At 35.8% G+C, this 18,944-nt stretch overlaps 1 protein-coding gene across 1 annotated transcript; it reads right to left on the reverse strand.

Annotated features, from left to right (window-relative positions):
- Nucleotides 1-6,611: 6,611 nt before the first annotated feature.
- Nucleotides 6,612-8,814, reverse strand: LOC107464897 (universal stress protein A-like protein). The gene is made up of 4 exons (XM_016083860.3): nt 8,566-8,814; nt 7,658-7,770; nt 7,441-7,559; nt 6,612-6,912 (listed from the first exon to the last, which is right to left on the reverse strand). Exons 1-4 carry the CDS (start codon nt 8,729-8,731, stop codon nt 6,837-6,839), a joined length of 474 nt encoding a protein of 157 aa, XP_015939346.1. The 5' UTR covers nt 8,732-8,814; the 3' UTR covers nt 6,612-6,836.
- Nucleotides 8,815-18,944: the final 10,130 nt, after the last annotated feature.

Consider the following 18,944-nt stretch of genomic DNA (forward strand, 5'->3'; position numbering starts at 1 on the left):
CGCGTGACTGAGCCAATGTCCAAGTGATGCGCACGTGTAGCTGACGCCTACGCGTGGCTAGTAAAAAGTCCAGCGATGCATACGCGTAGCTGATGCGTACGTGTGACGAGCGTCACGTGCTACAATTTACAAAAAACGCTGGGGCGATTTTTGGGCTGCTTTTGACCCAGTTTCAGGCCCGAAAATACAGATTAGAGGATGCAGAGTGAAGCTGGAAGGGAGGATTCATCCACTTTTCATATTCACATTAGTTAGGTTTAGATATAGGTTTCTAGAGAGAGAGGCTCTCTCCTCTCTCTAGGTTTAGGGTTCTTCTTTCGATTTCTCCTTAGGTTCAGGTTCAATCTTCCTTTAATTTAGTTTTCTCTCGCTTTTATTTGTTTAAGCACTTTAGTTCATCATCTTCTCTCGTTAATTTTCTGTTTTCGCCATTTTTATGTTTATGAGCTATTGTTACGTTTGATTTCTTCTAATGCAATTTATGTTTTCTATGTATATTGTTGCTTTCTTTAACTGTTAGTCATTGATGCTTGCAACTAGTTGTTTAGACTTAATATTCCTTGTTAATTTTCTATATCTTTATTTTGTGCCTTCTAAATGTTTGATAAAATATTTGGTTGGACGACCTGAGGTTTAAATACTTCGGTCAATTTTATTGGGTTTGCTTAAGTGACAAACAATTTAAACATTAACTGAGGATTAATTGTCGATTTAGCTCTATACTTGCAACGCGACATTTTTATGAAACTCTAGACCGATGAAAACCCTCACGTCAATTTTTGCCGCTATTGCCGGGGAATTGCAAATGTGTGCCTTATTATTGGTTATTGTGAATATGTTTTCCTTCTGTGTCTTTGTTAGTTGTTACTAGTTTTAGGATTTTACTTTCATTATTTCTTGTTAGTTTTTGTTTTATTTTCTTTTGTTACTATGAATTCTCATCACTTCAGCTATAAGTTCGATTCAAATTATGTTGTAGGGAATGGAAGCTACAATGAGAACATGCATCAAGGATGGGATAATCAAAGACGGGAGGAGCCTCAAGATTATGGACAACCCTCTTGACAACAACCTCCACCAATGTACTGTGAGCAAGAGCCATTCCAAGATGCATATCAACTGTTGGTGTTGAATGTTCTTACTCGACTATTGCATATTTCTTGCATTGTTTTGGGTGCTTCTTAACTTGTTTGCTATTTAGTTGACATACCCTTTGCCTATATTGTTTTCTCACTTGCATGTTGTAGCTACCATGTAATTGAGAACCTCATTATTATTTGGCATTAGCCCACCCATATTTTATTTGTTTGCATATCTTTGTTTGTGGGTTATTCTTCTTCCTTTTTCTCTTCTTTTAGGATGGCCACCGAGAGGGGAAAGGAATGGCTCCCAAATGGGTGACAAACAAGTTCCTCTGCACAATCCTTTAAAAGAGCTCATTAATTGTAGCAACCCTAATCCACCCTGCTCATCTTTGCATGCACCGAGGACGGTGCAATTGTTAAGTGTGGGGAGGTCGAGACTGACTTCCTTGGTAACACTTTATTTTCAACATCAACGTTTAATTTTCTTTGTTAGATTATTTGTTGCATTGCATGATAATTTACATGTGTAGTTAGTTGCTTGCATTTAAGTACTACTTGGTTGAAGTGATAATTTATTTTCCAAAAAACTGTTTTAGAGCATTTCACTAATTTGAATTAAAATTTTTGCTAAACTGGCTTGAAGAAATTTAATTTGGAACATGGTTTAGAGCTCGAACACACAAATCCAGTGAGATTTTTGAACCTATTTGATTGGTTGCATCTTATCAACCAATATATTTTGTTTTGGTGTGTGTTGTTCTCTCTAAAATTGTGATCTTTGTCTTGCTTGATTCTATATTTTTATTGTTTGATGTATGCATACACTTATGTGATTGAGGCATTTGTTTCACTATAGCTCACATACCCATATGGCCTTAACCTTTCATTATCCTTTGCAAATCAATTTTGAGCCTATTTTACCTCCATTTGTTCTTTATTTTAGCACATCATTAACTCTAAACAAAAACAATGAATGACCTTAATTTGAATCTTTGGTTAGCTTAGACTAGTGAGAGTACTCATGATTTAAGTGTGGGGAAATTGGGTTTGGAAATATTTGGTTTGGAAATTGGGTGTTGTATATTCTTGTGAAAATGTAAAAAGAATGTTGAGGACATGTTCATGCATTCAATGCCTTAATCATATGCATTGAGTAAAAAAAGGAAAAGAAAAATAAAAAAAAAAAGAAAAAAAGAACAAGTAATAAGAAGGGGACAAAATGCCCAAAGTAAAATTGGTGATAACAATGCATATGTACTGTATTCAAATTTGGGATGCATGAATATGTGGCAAAACATAGTTAATGGGTAGTTAGATTTTGTATTTTGATTACATGGATTGTCTTAAGTTAGGTGGGAAGTTTAGGTTAATCAAGGATTCAGATTTTAGTCCACTTGACCAAATACAATCCTTCCTTGATCCTAACCCCATTACAACCCTTAAAAGACCTCTTGATATGTGTACTCATGCATTAAATTTTTGTTGATTGGTAGAAGAAGAGCAATTCTTAGAAAGCAAGATTAGTAGAGAACCGAGAGAATCGATCCTCAAACTCTTGAGTGATTAGAGTGTATACACTTTCAGTGAGGGTTCGATGCTTGATTCTTTGTTCCCAGCTTCTGCAAGCTTTCTTCTTGCAAGTCTATTTGTACTTCACTTTATGATTTGAATTAGTGGAATCTAATTCATATTTGTCTTGGAGAATTTGATTTACTTTTAACCAAGTAGGTAAAAGCATTTTGCATTTAGTCGCACTCATATAGATAGGTTGCATTTAACAAATTCTACCATCCCTCTTCACCCCTTTGTAGCTTCTCTTGAGCTTAGCATGAGGACATATTAATGTTTAAGTGTGGGGAGATTGATAAACCGCTATTTTACGGTTTATTTTGTATTGAATTGAGCGGATTTTATCCATTATTATCACACTTATTTGTATAATTCGCATATTTTACATTTTCCTTCCTAATTTTGTACTATGATTGAAAACATGCTTCTTTGGCTTTAAATTTGCTAATTTTAATTCTCTCTTATTACCATTCAATGCCGTGATATGTATGTTAAGTGTTTTTAGATTTTATAGGATAGGAATGACTTAGAGGATGGAAATGAAGCATGCAAAAGTGGAAAAAACACAAGAAATTGAAGTTTTAAGAAGCTGATTGCAATGCGCACGCATGGATGACACGTATGCGTGACTGAGCCAATGTCCAAGTGACGCGCACGCGTGGCTGACGCCTACGCATGGCCAGTGAAAAGTCTAGCGACGCATACGCGTGGCTGACGCGTGCATGTGACGAGCGTCACATGCTGCAATTTACAGAAAACGCTGGGGGCAATTTTTAGGCTGCTTTTGATCCAGTTTCAGGACCGAAGATACAAATTAGAGGCTGCAGAGTGAAGTTAGAAGGGAGGATTCATCCACTTTTCATATTCACATTAGTTAGGTTTAGATGTAGGTTTCTAGAGAGAGAGGTTCTCTCCTCTATCTAGGTTTACGGTTCTTCTTTCGATTTCTCCTTAGGTTCAGGTTCAATCTTCTTTTAATTTAGTTTTCTCTTGCTTTTATTTGTTTAAGCACTTTAGTTCATCTTCTTCTCTCGTTAATTTCCCGTTTTCGCGATTTTTATGTTTATGAGCTATTATTACGTATGATTTCTTCTAATGAAATTTATGTTTTTGATGTATATTGTTGCTTTTCTTTAACTGTTAGTCATCGATGCTTGCAACTGGTTATTTAGACTTAATATTTTTTGTTAATTTTCTATATCTTTATTTTGTGCTTTCCAAGTGTTTGATAAAATGTTTGGTTGGATTTTAAATTAGAATTTTGTACTCTTAGCTTGGATTGAGTAATTTGGAGACTCTTGAATTGTCAAAGTCTCTTGTTGGTTGGTGATTGAAAGTTGCTAGTTGGCTCGAGTTTCACTAATTCTAGTATTTGATTAGGATTTGTGAACTCAAGTTGATTTGCTCACTTGACTTTTCTTCAATTGTTAGAGGTTAATTAAGTGAGAGTAATTTGCAATTATCACCACAATTGACATTGATAATGAGGATAGGAATTCCGATTCTCAACCCTTGCTAGGACTTTTCTTAGTTATTAGTTTATTTTCTTGTTATTTACATTCCTTGCTTATTGAACTCAAAATCCAAAAAGATACAATCTCATAACCAATAATAAATATACTTCCCTGTAATTCCTTGAGAGATGACCCGAGGTTTAAATACTTCGATTAATTTTATTGGGTTTGTTTAAGTGACAAACAATTTAAACATTGACTGAGGATTAATTGTCGGTTTAGATCTATACTTGTAACGCGACATTTTTGTGAAACTCTAGACTGACGAAAACCCTCATGTCAATTAACTCAGACAATTAACAACAATCAACTAATTAATCCAAAAAATAATTAACTTAGATAATAGTAAACTTAGAAAATTAACAAAAAATAAACAATAAGTCAATAGTTAACTTAGAAAATAAACAAGTTAAGATTAACTTAGACAATTAATAACAATAAACTAATTAACTCATAAAATAAGTAACTCAGATAATAAACTTAGAAAATTAACAACAATAAACAATCAGTCAATAATTAACTCAGAAATAAACAAGTTAAGATTAACTCAGACAATTAACAAAAATAAACTAATTAACCTAAAAAAGAATTAACGCTGATAATAATAAATTTAGAAAATTAACAACAATAAATAATAAGTCAATAATTAACTCAGAAAATAAACAAGTTAAAATTAACTTAGACAATTAACAACAATCAACTAATTAACTCAGAAAATAATTAATTCAAAAAATAATAAACTTAGAAAATGAACAACAATAAACAATAAGTCAATAATTAACTCAGAAAATAAATAACCTAGGATTAACTTAGACAATTAACAACAATCATCTAATTAACTAAAAAATAATTAATTCAAACAATACCAGAACAAAAATAAGAACAATATAGTTGAGGATCTTATACTTACAGTAATCAGAACAAAAATTAGAACAATTAACTCAGCCAATGTTCTTACTTGAACTGATATCAAATTACATAATTTGAGTTTCATGTTGTATTTCACAACTTTTTTATAAGTGCCTATTCCATTTTTGATATTAACGTAATCCAATTAATAAGAGAGTAAGATACAACTCAATAATAACTAACTACATCAAATTAAACAAATTATCAAAACCTACATCAACATTTAAAATTAAAAAACTGAAAAATTCAGTATAAAAAATTTATGGAATAAAAACTGAAAAAAATTAGTGAAAAGATTAGTGAACTCACCCATACTACAGAAGCAGAACCAAGAATACGGCGATGGAGGAATCACGAGAAGAGGAAGTAGAGGACGGCAATGTGGCAGGACTAAGTACAAGTATCAGCGAGAATGCGAGACGGCGAGAACGTCTGAACCACGGACCATGGTCACTGAAAAAAGGAGCGAGATAGGGTTAGGGTTTTTTTATTTGAAATAAAGTAAAAGGAGGGATGTAATAGGAAGAGGGATGAGAGCAACCTACTTGGAAGAGGGAGGAAAGACGCAGGTCGGCAATTGAGGGAGCAACGACGGAAGCAGTGGCAGGGGCGAAGAGCAATCAACGCGTTGCAAAGAGCACCTAGCCGAGTTCACGCAGTCTTTGGACGCTGTTGGTGGTAGCCGATGTTGGCGAAGGGCTTGTTGAAGGTGGTTTAGAGAGAGAGAGAGAGAGTTTCAATTATTTTTGACGAATTTATCGTCGAAAAATTAAATCCAAAATAACTTTTTTTATCCAACGAATTTATTACCAAATTCGCTAGTAAACCTGCTACTAATGTCTAACGCTAAATTTAATGATAGATCCAATGATATTTAACATTTTTTTTTAGTGATATATAATGTTGGAGGAGGGAGCCAGAGTCAGAGTGTTTTTTTGTTTTTCTTTTTTTTTTTTTCATCAAGTTACATCTTAACATACATACTCCTTTTTCTTTTTGTTGGATATTCCATATAAACACTCCTAGTCATACCTAGGATTTGAACCGTGATACACCTTCTAGCAATATGTTCTGGGCTATGCTCACCCCGATGTTGGAAGCAATTGGTTTCTGCTTCATATATCACTCCAAAATATTAGTGGTTAAAAATTTATTCTATTAATTTAAGATAAATTCTTTGATGTTTTTTTATTTGGCGTCGAATTTATTAAACTTATCTTTTAAAGTAAGTATTAAGTATTTAAAAATGATTTATTTTTATATTTTTAAATTAAATATTAATTTTTAATTTTTTTTAAATAAATTAGAGAGGTACATATAGACAACATAGCAATAAGTGCACTTAAACCACGATAATGGTGCCATTATATAGAGTAATGATACGCGCGTATGGACTAAAATTAGCTATCAAAATCAGTTATCAATATAAAATATATATTAAAATATAAATATACAATAAAAATAAATTAAATCATATATATATTTATATATAAATACATTAATAATTTATTTTAATAACTAATTTTAATGTACAAATAACATTTTTATATTATATATGTACATGACCGTCTCAAAACTAGATCATATAATCAGCAACATAATAATGTACTTTGCTAGGTCTATTATAGATCAAACTAACAATAGAAAATATAGAAAAAAGAAATATTCATGGACTATGTATAGTGGTTGAAGCTATGACTTTGAAACTGCTTCCCTTGAATCGAGCCAGCACTTACTTAAAGAAAGTTGAGAAACTCTTTCATGGTTGTTTGACGATTATAACAGGACACTTTGCATGCTTGGCACAGTGGTCGCTCACACTTCCAAGGAGTGTTCTGCAATTGAATAAAGAAAGCTACTTAATTATACTAGATTTCATGTACGTGTATTTATTACTGTTATGACTTTTTACTATATATATCATCAATAATGTTTGTAGATAATAAAAAATTATTCTAAATAATTTAAAATTATTTTATTTAGTATTCATCAATGATAGCTAAAATAATTGTATAATTTTAAACGTATGTTATGCATATAAAATTATAAATGTTATAGTATATAAAGTAATTTAAATATTGTCTCTGCAACATTGTTGATATATCATTTCATACACAAATAAGTACCTGCCGGTGGATAAGTCCAAAAGCTAAAAGTTATTTCACAAATAAAGTACTATTTGTATATCAAAGTCAGCTACTAAAATAAATTATCAATATATTTGTGTATAAATATATGTGGTTTAATTTATTTTTAATGTATATTTATATTTTAACATATATTTTATACTGATGACTAATTTTAATTACTGATTTTGGTATACACGTAGCATAAGTCTTTTGAAAATATTAGCTTTAGTTCACCTCTCGAAGAATCCATAACCACGGCTTCCCATGACCAAAGTGTCAGCATCTAACTTCTGCACTGTACTGCAAATTACATTCTTTGCATCTCCCATCTCAATTACTCTCTCCATAGTTATCTAAGAGCAAAATTATAGACATAGCCACAATGATATTAATAGAATGGGGAAATGGACACATTATAGTAGAAGAATTTCTGAATAAAGAGGCTTATTACATCGGTGGCGTTTAAATTTCTGCAAATGGCTTCAGCTTTATCCATTACTGAATTAGCAAGCTCCATACTGTACTTTTCCATAGCAGCAATAACTTCAGGGGAAAACACATACCCTGTAAAAAATTATCATATTGCATATTTGCAGTGCCTCTGTCAGACAAAACCTCAAAATAAGAATATAATATAAAAGGTAGTTTTTCTTTCAAAAAATGATATAAGTACACAACAAAAATGTTTTAAGTCAAGGTATACTCTTTCATTATATGTGATTTGCATAATATTTTTATATTTTAAGAAACATTACAGAAAAATTATAATTGTTCAAATTTTTATGTTAAATATACAAAAAAAAATCAGTTATTCACTTATTTGTATGGTTAATAAACGTATTTTTGTTTATTTTTTATAAATATTTAATAAAGTTTAATCTTTTTTAATAATTTTATACAATTAAAAATAGTTTTTAAGAAAAAGTAAATATAAAATAAACAAAAATTAAATAAATATAAAAATAATATTTAATTAAATATTTTAAATTATATATATTGATTAAGAAATTGAATATATGATGATTATGTAATATATTTTTAAAAAAATATAACATATAACAAGAAGTAGCTTGGTATGGTGGTAATTAAATTGATCTCCATCTCTCAAATCTTCTACATATAGAATTTTTAAATACGTATAAACCCAAAAAAAAATAATTAAGATATATAAAATATAATATATAAATATACACATATATGATTGATTAGTGTGTGTATATAATATTTTTTTAAAAAATTGGTATAAAATTCTAAAAAATATAAATCCATCCTGCAAAAGGCCTTAGACTTAGTAATCAATTGTAATGGAAGTATGAGTTTCACTTAGAAGTATTTCATGGTGTGGGAAGAAAATAAAACCTGCAGTGTCGAAGGAGCAGATAGCAGGAGGAGGCTTGACATGGAGCAGAAGAAGCTTCTTTTTGTTGGTATCTGAAATAAGATTGCTTAGGCACCATGACAGTGCATGCATGCTTTCCTCACTCTGATCCACAGCCACCATAATCTTTTGCTCTTTCTTTTCCATTTTTTTTTCTTAGCCAAAGTAATCAAAGAAATGTGTCTGGATTGTTGGAATGTTGGCCTTATAATAAAAAGTGTGGATAAGGGAAGGAATTGAGATTATGTACTATGATGTGCTTGCTAGTGTTATCTAGTAGCACAGTAGCTACTGGTTTTTGACTTGTCGCTCCTTTTGCCAAGTGTTTTTCAGACACTGACATGTTAGCACAACGACATTAAGATATTTTTTATAGAGAAAGTATAGGATCAGTATTTTTATTAAAATGTGACCAACACTTAGCAAAAGAAAAGTGAGTAATCTTATACTATTAGATGAAATCTTACACCATTAAAAATACTAATAATAATTAATTGATGACTATAAATTACAAAATTTACTCGCCTCTAATACTCCTCTAAATTAAAAGCTATTCAAATAAAGATATTAAAAATATTTTTTTTTATAAAAATATTTTATATAAAAGTGTTATTTATTTATTTGGCCATACTTTAAATAAAAACAATACTTTTATAACATATCAAAATCTAATCCTACAATTCTAATTCTTAATAAATTTTAATTATCAAATTAGTCTTTAAATTTTTAGTTTGATTAAACAAATTAGTTTTCACATTAAATTATTTATTTATAAAAAAATTGATGTGAAAATGTTGAAAGTTTTTAGGAATTGTTATGTCTTTATTAAATAATGATAAAGATTAATTTAGCATGACAGTGTTCAAAATATAGCAAACCACCAAAGTTTCACCACAATCTGCTGGAACTTCCTCTTTAATATCATACTCAATATCATTTTCTTTCCTGAACTCTTCACTTCGATCTTTGTGGTTTTTTTCTTTAATTAGAGTGATAACTCTTCGGTTTGGGCAACTAACAGTAATATGCCCAAATCCTTGACACTTGAAAAACCTTCTATTGAATTTAGTAGAGCAAAAAAAGTTGTGCTCCTTAGTGGTTGCTGAACCTTTTAAAGGACTTACCTTAGAGAATTATTGGGAAGTCCATTTCTGCTTTGGAAAATTAACCACCCCTTTCTTTTGAGAAGCGATTGTTCTTCTTCAGTGTTATTTGCCTTTCAACCTTCAATGCTAGTCTTATAACAACATTCAATGTGTCCAGAATGGTTGTAGTTGAATAATATTTGCAATATCTTCATTAAGCCTTCTGAGGTAGCGAGCAATAATCTGTTCTTCAAGCTCTTGAATGTCACACTTCATCAGAAGCTCTTCAAAATTCATAGTGTATTCCTTCACAGTCAATGATTTTTGTTTCAAATTATAAAATTTGATGAAGACTTCTTGCCAGTAGTTCTCTGGAAGGAACTTTTTTCTTAGTTCACGGTGTATTTTATCCCATATCTTGATTTTTCTCCGTCCTTCTCTTTTTCGCTAATGCTTGAGATTCTTTCACCATACTGATGCGTGCTTCTTTAACATGATTGCTACAAGCTTCACGCACTTGTCGTCTAGAATATCTTTTAACTCAAACATTCTTTCCACTGTGCAAAGCCAATCAATGAAATCATCGTTGGAGTCTCCCTTCAAACTCAGGAATATCAATTTTGATCTCTAAATCTTTAGCTTTCGTGTTGTTGTGTCATGCTCTTCGTGTGGACAAATCTTCAGACGAAGAAGAATAATGAAATGGATTTGCATTATCCTCTTCGCTAGAAGAACTATCTTCAGTCTGGTTTCTATGATTATTTTGAGCGGCTTTATATTTTGCAAGTTACTCTTACAACTCCTTAACTTGAAGGTGTAATTCCTCCATTTCAATCTCTTGAGTAGTTTTACGCTTTGGAGCCATCTTTTACTACTATGTAATGAGACTGATGCTTAGGTATTGATTTTGTGATGATGATGATGATGCATAATGATGATGGGAATGCTCCAATGATGATAATTATGGGAATGAATTAAGGTAATCACTAACAAAAAAGGCACAAAAAAGAAAAGAATTGAATGATATTACCCAAAACTTTGCAGCAAACAATCCGTACTAACTATGACTTGTACCAACAGTGAGAGAACCACACTAAAGACCGTGCCTATGAACGAAATAAAATTTTACTGGAGCTAGTCGAGGACCGACCTTGCTCTGATACCAAACTGATGCCAAGACGTTGTTTGAGTCACCAATCTTGGCGAGGTTAACAACCCCACTACGATGAAAATAGCCAAGAATTCACCTTGGTTGGCTAAGCCAAGAATGTACCTCTTTACTCTCAAAAGAGCTTAGATGAGATAAGCGCAAAGCTTATAATATAAAAAAGTGTTTATTACTCAAGTTGCATGATAAAAGGAAAACATGGACTTATTTATTGTAGTAAGGGGAGGGGGAGCCTTTGAGTATTAGGCGATGTGAGACTAATTCATATGCATGCTATAATAACATAACTAAGGTTTACTACTTCAACTTGTATTTCTAATAACGTAATAGATGCTCCTGCATTAGACTCTCTTAAGGCCACTGGTCTTGACAAGTCTCCAATTAAAGTGGCAGTTTGGTATGAAAGGCTAGAGATGGTGTTTACATACTGTGCAACTATAGGCCATGACCATAAAACATGTGTTGTATTTTTGGATGATATGAAGAAAAATAGGTTAAGAGAGGATAAGATAGGAGAATGGATCAGAGCTAATCAAATTGGTATAAGGGTGGAGACTAAGGAGGATGAAGGGAGAAAGGGAGAAATGAGCTTTCAAGTGCATCAGCCCCTTCGCAGAAAGAAATCACTCCCAAACTGTTTGGTAGATGGGTTTTTAAACTTGAGTGTCAAAGACAAAAAAAAGATACGATCAAGGAGTCAAGAGTCTTGCCAAGAACGAAAGACATGATGAGAAAAAAGAGAATGAAAGGAGTATAGAGGATGCTATGGTCATAAGTTCGAATCAGATTCAGTTGGGAGGAACAAGTAGTTTCCAAACGGTGCATGCTAACACATGGATCCTAACTGAAAATTGCATACCAAGTACTCCTATTGAATACTCCTTCAAATATAAAAGGCTGAAACAGATGGCTAGATCAAATTATGAAGGATGGAGATGCTGCTTGGGACTAAAAAAAGGGCAGAAGATGAATTGGAGATAGTTCCAGAATCATTAACTAGAGGAATTGTTCGAGATATGGATCAAGAGATGGTAGGCGGTGTCATCCGTTCAGTGGCACCCAAGATACCATGAGAATCCTAATGTAAAACTGTCGGGATCTTCCCAAACCCCTAATAGTCCACAATCTTAAAGAGATGTGTCAATCCCACTCTCCCGAGGTAAATTTTCTCTGTGAAGCTAAAAACTAATCTGAAAATATGGAACATAAAGTCAGATCATGCGAGTATCAAAGTTTCACATTAGTGGACCCGAATGGAATATCAAAAGAAATGGCTCTAACATGGAAAGATCATGTGGAGGTACACATTCTATTTCAAGATTCTTTTTCCATAATTACTTCGGTTAAAGATGGGAATAAAAATGTGAGTTAGGGGTTTGGTTGGAGTTTACCTGAGTTCTAATGAGCTGACTCGAATCAATCAATTTGAAGAACTCTCTTCTCGACTTCAGCTATTTGAAGGTAGCTTTATCATCTTGAGTAACTTCAATGCAATTACAAATTATGGAGAAAAGGAGGGAGGCAATATGAGGTCTGATGCCTCCATTGAAAATTTTAAATGGTTTCATTGACGATAATCAATTGTGATGGTAATCAGTGGCTAAGAGAAAGGGGGTTGAATCTTAGCCCCTTTTTCTTGAATATTAATTTCTTCCTTTTAAAAGAACTTTAGGAGATATTTCTGCTTTTTATCTTATAATAAGTCAATAAACATTTTCTTTTTGTCTCGTAACCGGTTAGGAGATATTTTTCAACTTTGTCTCCAATGCAACAGAAACAGAATAGGAGTAGAAGAGAAAGAGAGAATCACACCCAGAAGTATCCTGGTTCAGCTGCTAAGTGCAATGCAGCCTACTGACAAACCCCAATTTGATGGTTTGTTGTGTATTGAATTTAGAGTATTTTGATAACCTTTTGTCACATTTAGCCTATGAATTAGCATGGTTTTGTTATCTCTCCCATATTTGTGCTTAAGTGTAAAAACATGCTTTTCAATCCTTATTTTGATAAATTCTAACTTCTCTTTGATTCCATAAGATGCCTTGATGTGTTTGCTAGTAATTACAGGATTGAAATAGGCTAGGCATGGATCAAAGGAAGCAAGGAAGGAAGCATGCAAGTGGGGAGAAGCACAAAAAGCCAAAGAGTTGATCTAGGCCAAGCACGCGTACGCGCACAAGGCGCTCGCGCGCACATTGCGAAACAGGCCAAGGACGCGCACGCGCACCGTGCGCGCACGCGCCGATGATGGCACATGACCTCACTAAAGCAACACGTGCCTGGCGATTTGAGAGGGTTTCTGAACCCATTTTAGCGCCAAATGCTAAGGAAGAGGAATATAAGGATGAAGGATTAAGGGGAAGGCATATTGGAGAATCAATTAGGGAATAATACACACTCACTAGGATTAGTTTAGAGTTAGTTTCTAGAGAGAGAAGCTCTCACTTCTCTCTAGAATTAGGATTAGATTTAGGTTAATTTCTCTTCTTAGATTTAGGTTTAATTCATGCTTTGATTCAATTTTCCTTTATCAATTCTTAATCTTCTTATCTCTCTATTTCTAGTTATGTGCTTTAACAATTGTAATTCTTCATCTTGTTTTGGATAGATTGTTGTTCCTTTGTTTCCCTTCAATAATGCAATTTGAGGTAATTCATGATAATTGTGATTTCCTTGATTGTTGTTGTTAACTCTTTGCAATAATTGTAGTTAGATTTTATTCTTGTTGTCAATTTACTATGATTTTCTTTTATGCCTTCCAAGTGTTTGATGAAATGCTTGGTTGGGTTTTAGTGTAAGTTTTGTTCCTCTTGGCCTAGGTAGAGTAATTAGTGACTCTTGAGTTATCTAATCCCTTTGTTGATTGATAATTAGAAGTTGCTAATTGATTACCAATACTTCGGTTTATAAATTCTAGGGGTTTGTATTAGTGACAAACAACTTTTTGTATGATTGGATTATTGTTTGGTTTAGAAACTATACTTTACAACGAGATTTCATTAGTGAAATTCTAAACCGTAAAAAATCCAATCGTCAAAATGGCGCCGTTGCCGGGGATTTGCAATGGTGTTATGTTATTGGTTATTGTATATATGTGAATATTGTGAATAGGTTTATCTTTTGTTTGCTTCTTAGTTTTTGTTAGTTTTATTTTGTTCTCTCACTATGAATTCTCACTTTGGCTTTGAGTTTGGTTCTAATTGTGTTATAGGGAATGTGAACTTCAATGAGGATGTGTATCAAGGATGGAACAATCAAAGGTGGGAGGAGCCATGTGGATATGATCAATCTTCATGGCAACAACCTCTACCAATGCATTATGAAGAGTCATCCTATGATGCATATCAACCCAATGGCTATGGTGAATCACCTTGTGACTTTCAAGAACCACCACCATATGCCTATGAATCTCATCCGCAACATGAACCTCAACCATTCTCACAAGCCTCTCCATACCAAGCACCTTCCTATGATCCATATCCATCATATGACCAATCATCCATACCATATTTTTATGACCATCATGAGCAAGAACCCTTCGAACCACCAAAACCTTATCAAGATCACTACCAAGAACCACCTCAATGCACACAATCTCCACAACCTTACCGAGAGGAACCACCTTCCTATTATGAACCCTCTCTCCAAAACGATGAACCTCCCTACCCACCACAAGCCCCAATAGACGATTCTCTCACTTTGTTACTTCAAGGACAAGAGGCCATGAAGCGGGATACACTTGAGTTTGTGACCAACTTGACCAAGGTAGTGTCTACCTTAGCCTACCGATGTTTGAATGCTCAAGGTACTTCCATGATCTCATGTGAAAAGTCAAAAGAAGAACAACAAAGTATGAAGGAGAAATTGGAAAATTTGGTGGAGGAGGAGGAGTCGAATTTTGTGTTGGAACAATTGGAGAAGCCTATGATCATTGAAGAAAAGGAAGAAGTGGTTGAAGATTTGGGAGATGTTGAAAGTCCATGGGAATGTAGCATCATGAAGAACTCCTCCAAGAAGCTTGATATTGATGTTGAGGAGGGTGCGCAACCTCCAAGGCATATCATCATTGGAGACTTGGAAGAGGTTTATCAAGAAATGGATTCAATCATAGATGAATTTCTCTCTACGATGGAATCCTCTCTCATCGGACATGAAGTTGAAACTATAAAAGAGTGTGCACAACCTCCCAAGGAAGATGAGAATGGCATAGTGTATATTGAGATTGAAGAATACGAAGAGGTTGATCAAGAGATGAATTCATTCCTCGATGAATTCCTATCCAAAGTTGAATCACCTCCCATTAAACAATATGTCAACACCAAGCCATGTAACAAAAGAGAAAAGGTTGAAATTGAAGAAGCTTGTGAAGAGGTGGAAACAATCAACAAAGAGCACAAGGAAGTGGATCTTGCATTGTCCAAGTGTGGGGAAGCCTTCTTTCCCAAGTTACCATCCAATACAACATTCAAGTGGGTAAAATCTCTATCCCTAAGCTTTAATTTCTCATTTGAATATGGTTTGATTGAAAATGATGGTCAACTTAGAACTCTTTGTGGAATTAAAAGTAAGAATGGGTTGTGTAGTGGTTGGAAAGTAGGTGTTAAGCTCATTAAGGTCAAGGCCTCAAGGTATAGGGATAATGTTGGGACAAAGATCACCTTGTATGGATCTAGAAGGAAGTATTGGTGGAGTAAAGAGAATTCTATGCATCCACCACATTTATGTCAACCACCCATCCGACAAAATCATGGAACTCAACTAACGGATGGATGCGAAAATAAGATATGGGATCCCGGTTCGCTATGTGAAGACCAAATATGGGAACTCGTATTTTGGGTAGAACTTTGCCCAAGCTTAATAAAAATGGTTGGAAATTCTGTCAACCAATTGAGGAGCAAAGATCCTTGGAGATTCAAGGATGAATATAAACATAAACCACCATGACAACACGCATCTCAAAATGTCCAACTTAAGGACTTAAACTAAAAGTGCTAGGTGGGAGACACCCCACCATGGTAAACTCTTTCCAATCTTTTACATTTACTTAATAAGTGATTTGAGTTACCATTGTAGATAGATGTTTCATGCAAAATTGTTTGTACAACTTAATTGTAGCTTAGTCACATGCATGTTGCGTTTAGTAGTAGATGAATAATGTCAAAAATTGTATTTTTGTGAATTGTATGATAGTTGAGTGAATAAGAGTTGTGAAGCCTAAGGGGAGCATCCAGCAAATTGTTTTCAAAAAAAAAAAAAAGGGGGGACGCGCGCGCACCACATGAGCCACACTCCCGAGAGTTGGGCCTCTCTTGGGCAAACATTATGCCCTGAGCCTAACACGACCCACGCGGACGCGCACTACGTGCGTGCGCGCCGTTTTTAAGAACATGGATGCTCACGCGGACGCGCACATGCCGCGTCCGCGCCGAATTGCTGCTGCAATTGATTGAGCCAAACCCCAGAGAGTTGAGCCGATTCGAGGCTAGCTTTAGGCCCTAACTCGATCTGCGCGAGCGCACGCATTGCGCCAACGCGCCATTTCAGAAATTGACAATGTACGCGGACGCGCACTTGCCGCGCGCGCGTCCCTTACGTGCTGCTACCAATCTAGGCCACGGACCCGAGAGTTGGGCGTGCCTCAAGCCCACTCTAAGCCTCAGGCCCAATCTAATGTACGCGTGCGCGCACTGTATGCGCACGCGCCCATACCTATTTTGCCACCCATGCTAGAGCGCACCGCACGCTCACGCGTGGACCTCCAAATTTTCTCACTGCGCGCGGACGCGCACGTGCCGCGTGCGCGCCGATCTGATTGCACGACTCCCAGGCCATTCTCCAGAGAGTTAGGCCTGCTTTGGGCCACCTCTATGCCTCTAGCCCAACCTCATGCACGCGTGCGCGCGCTGTACGCGCACGCGTCCCTTCCTAATGTGCTCATCCACGTTCGAGCGTGTTGTTCGCGCACGCGCAGATCCCAAGTTTCCTCTAGGGACGCGGACGCGCGATGTGCGCGCTCGCGTCGATTTAAAAATAGGGATAACCCTAATGCGCGACGCACACTGCGCAGTCGCGCGCACTACCCCCAACCCTCTTCTTCTTCCTCCTCTCTCCCTCCATACCACCTCTGCAACCGCCGTCAACCACCGCCACAACCGCCATTGTTCACCATTCACATCCCCTCTCTCCTTTCATCACTCGACTCGTCTTTCCCTCTCCTCCACTCAACTCACACTCTCTCTTCCTCCTCCCGGCCGAACCTCCACCGTGCCACCATCTCCGCCGCCTCCCTCATTCCGCCGGCGACTGTCTCCCTCTTCTTTCCCCTCCGTTACGTTCTTCTATCACTACCCTCTGTCACCGTCACCGACCCCCCCTCAGTTCCTTATTCTTCCAATTCCCCCGCCGCCGCTCATCTTTCCGGCCACCGTTCACGGCGGTGCCAGTCCCTATTCCTGCTAGCCCTGCCTTATCCCAGTTTCCTTTCTCCATTCTTAATTCTTCTCTGCTCCCAGGTTCCTGCTCCGTTTCTGTATTTTTCTGTTTTTCCTTTTTATTGTTCATGTATGCTAGTTACTGTAATTGCATGATTAGTTAGTTTAAATTCAAATTTTGTATGTTAGGTTAGATAGAAATATTTGCGGTTAGGTAGCTAGGGCTGGATAGAGGATTCTAGGCCTGATAAGTGCTCCGTTCGTGCTTAATTTGCTGTCTGCTATTTGGATGTTGTATGCTGATGTTTGGACTGATTTTGTGCATTTCATGTTGCCTGAATGCCATACCACTGTCACTATGCCTATTTGATGTTGTTTTCTATGCTAACTGTGGTAATTTGCTATCCGGGACTGTCCAATTTTAAGCCGGAATGCTGCCCGATTTTCAAGCTATCCGGGAACGTCCAATTTTAAGCCGAAATGCTGCCCGATTTTCACGGAAATTAGTTTCTTTTGGTCTTCATTTTAATTTTGGGCAGCTTTCTAATTCTTTTTGACTTCCCGGATTTGCACAATCATTGTGAACATGAGCCACAACTTTTCTTTTCATTATGCATAAATCTCATCATATTACTAATCCACTTTTCTAACCTCATTAATTTCTTTAACCATCTAACTTCCGCTCACCTTTAACCTCCTTTAACAATTCTTTCCAAATATGATGATATTAGTGCATTTTGAATAAGAGTTGTTAATTTCAATGAAACTTGCTTCCTTGGTTCACTTGTTCACTTTTGCATATTCATTGCAACATCATGATTATTCTTTGATAATTGTATCCTGAACATGCCTTCTTTGTTACATGCTAAATGTCTTATATACTCTATCATAATTTTCAGGATGTCGGATAAAGGCAAAGCCATAGCCACTACCTCCAAGAAGAGAAAACACTCTACCCCCTCCATTCCTTCCATCTATAAGAATTATGCCAAGAATCCATTAAATGATGTAGACAAGGAGAATCAGCAGTTACCTTCTACCAACCCTGACAAATTCCCCAATCTTTACTGTGAGCTTCGGTTTTCTAAATATCGCACTACAAAGCTGAACATTGAGAAAAAGTTGCTCCTCCCGACTGATGTGAGACGGTCTATTACCGGTCAGATCCTTGAGTTGGGTATTCACTTTGTTGACCGGGACTTGGGGGATATCAATGTCTCTTGGGTGAAGGAATTTTACTGCAACTTCTTCCGTCCCACCTTGGATTCGGTTCAAGTGAGGGGTAGGGAGATTATGATTACTGAGACTGCTATTGAGGAGGCGTTACAGTGCCGGCATGTCCCTGATGAGTTGTGTGCCCACCAGCAGGCTGAGTTGGCCATACACAGCATGACCTTCGATTATGAGGCACTCAGGACTGTCATTGGGTTACCAGATGCTACTTGGGTTATGGATGCCAACAACACCAAGCCGAAAGGGATGTTGTTTACTCATTTGACTAGGGAGGCCAAGACTTGGCAGATGATATTTGCTTGCTATGTCCTTCCCACCACCCACTTCTCTGAGATTCCTATGGAGATGCTTCTGCTGATTGGGTGTGTTATGGAGGGGAAGGATGTCTCTTTTCCTCGACTTATCCGACAGTGCATGTGGCGGGCGCATATTCGTGGCCTACT

This window comes from Arachis duranensis, chromosome 9 (genome assembly GCF_000817695.3).
Source record: "Arachis duranensis cultivar V14167 chromosome 9, aradu.V14167.gnm2.J7QH, whole genome shotgun sequence".
In the NCBI taxonomy this organism is placed as follows: Eukaryota; Viridiplantae; Streptophyta; class Magnoliopsida; order Fabales; family Fabaceae; genus Arachis; species Arachis duranensis.

Excerpts from the sequence above, each read along its gene's own strand:
- LOC107464897 (XM_016083860.3), bottom strand. The coding sequence starts at position 8,731 with ATGGAAAAGAAAGAGCAAAAGATTATGGTGGCTGTGGATCAGAGTGAG. Across the intron at positions 7,771-8,565 it reads CTGCTCCTTCGACACTGCAG|GGTATGTGTTTTCCCCTGAA; the intron begins GTTTTATTTTCT and ends AATTTTTTACAG. Across the intron at positions 7,560-7,657 it reads GAAATTTAAACGCCACCGAT|ATAACTATGGAGAGAGTAAT; the intron begins GTAATAAGCCTC and ends TTTTGCTCTTAG.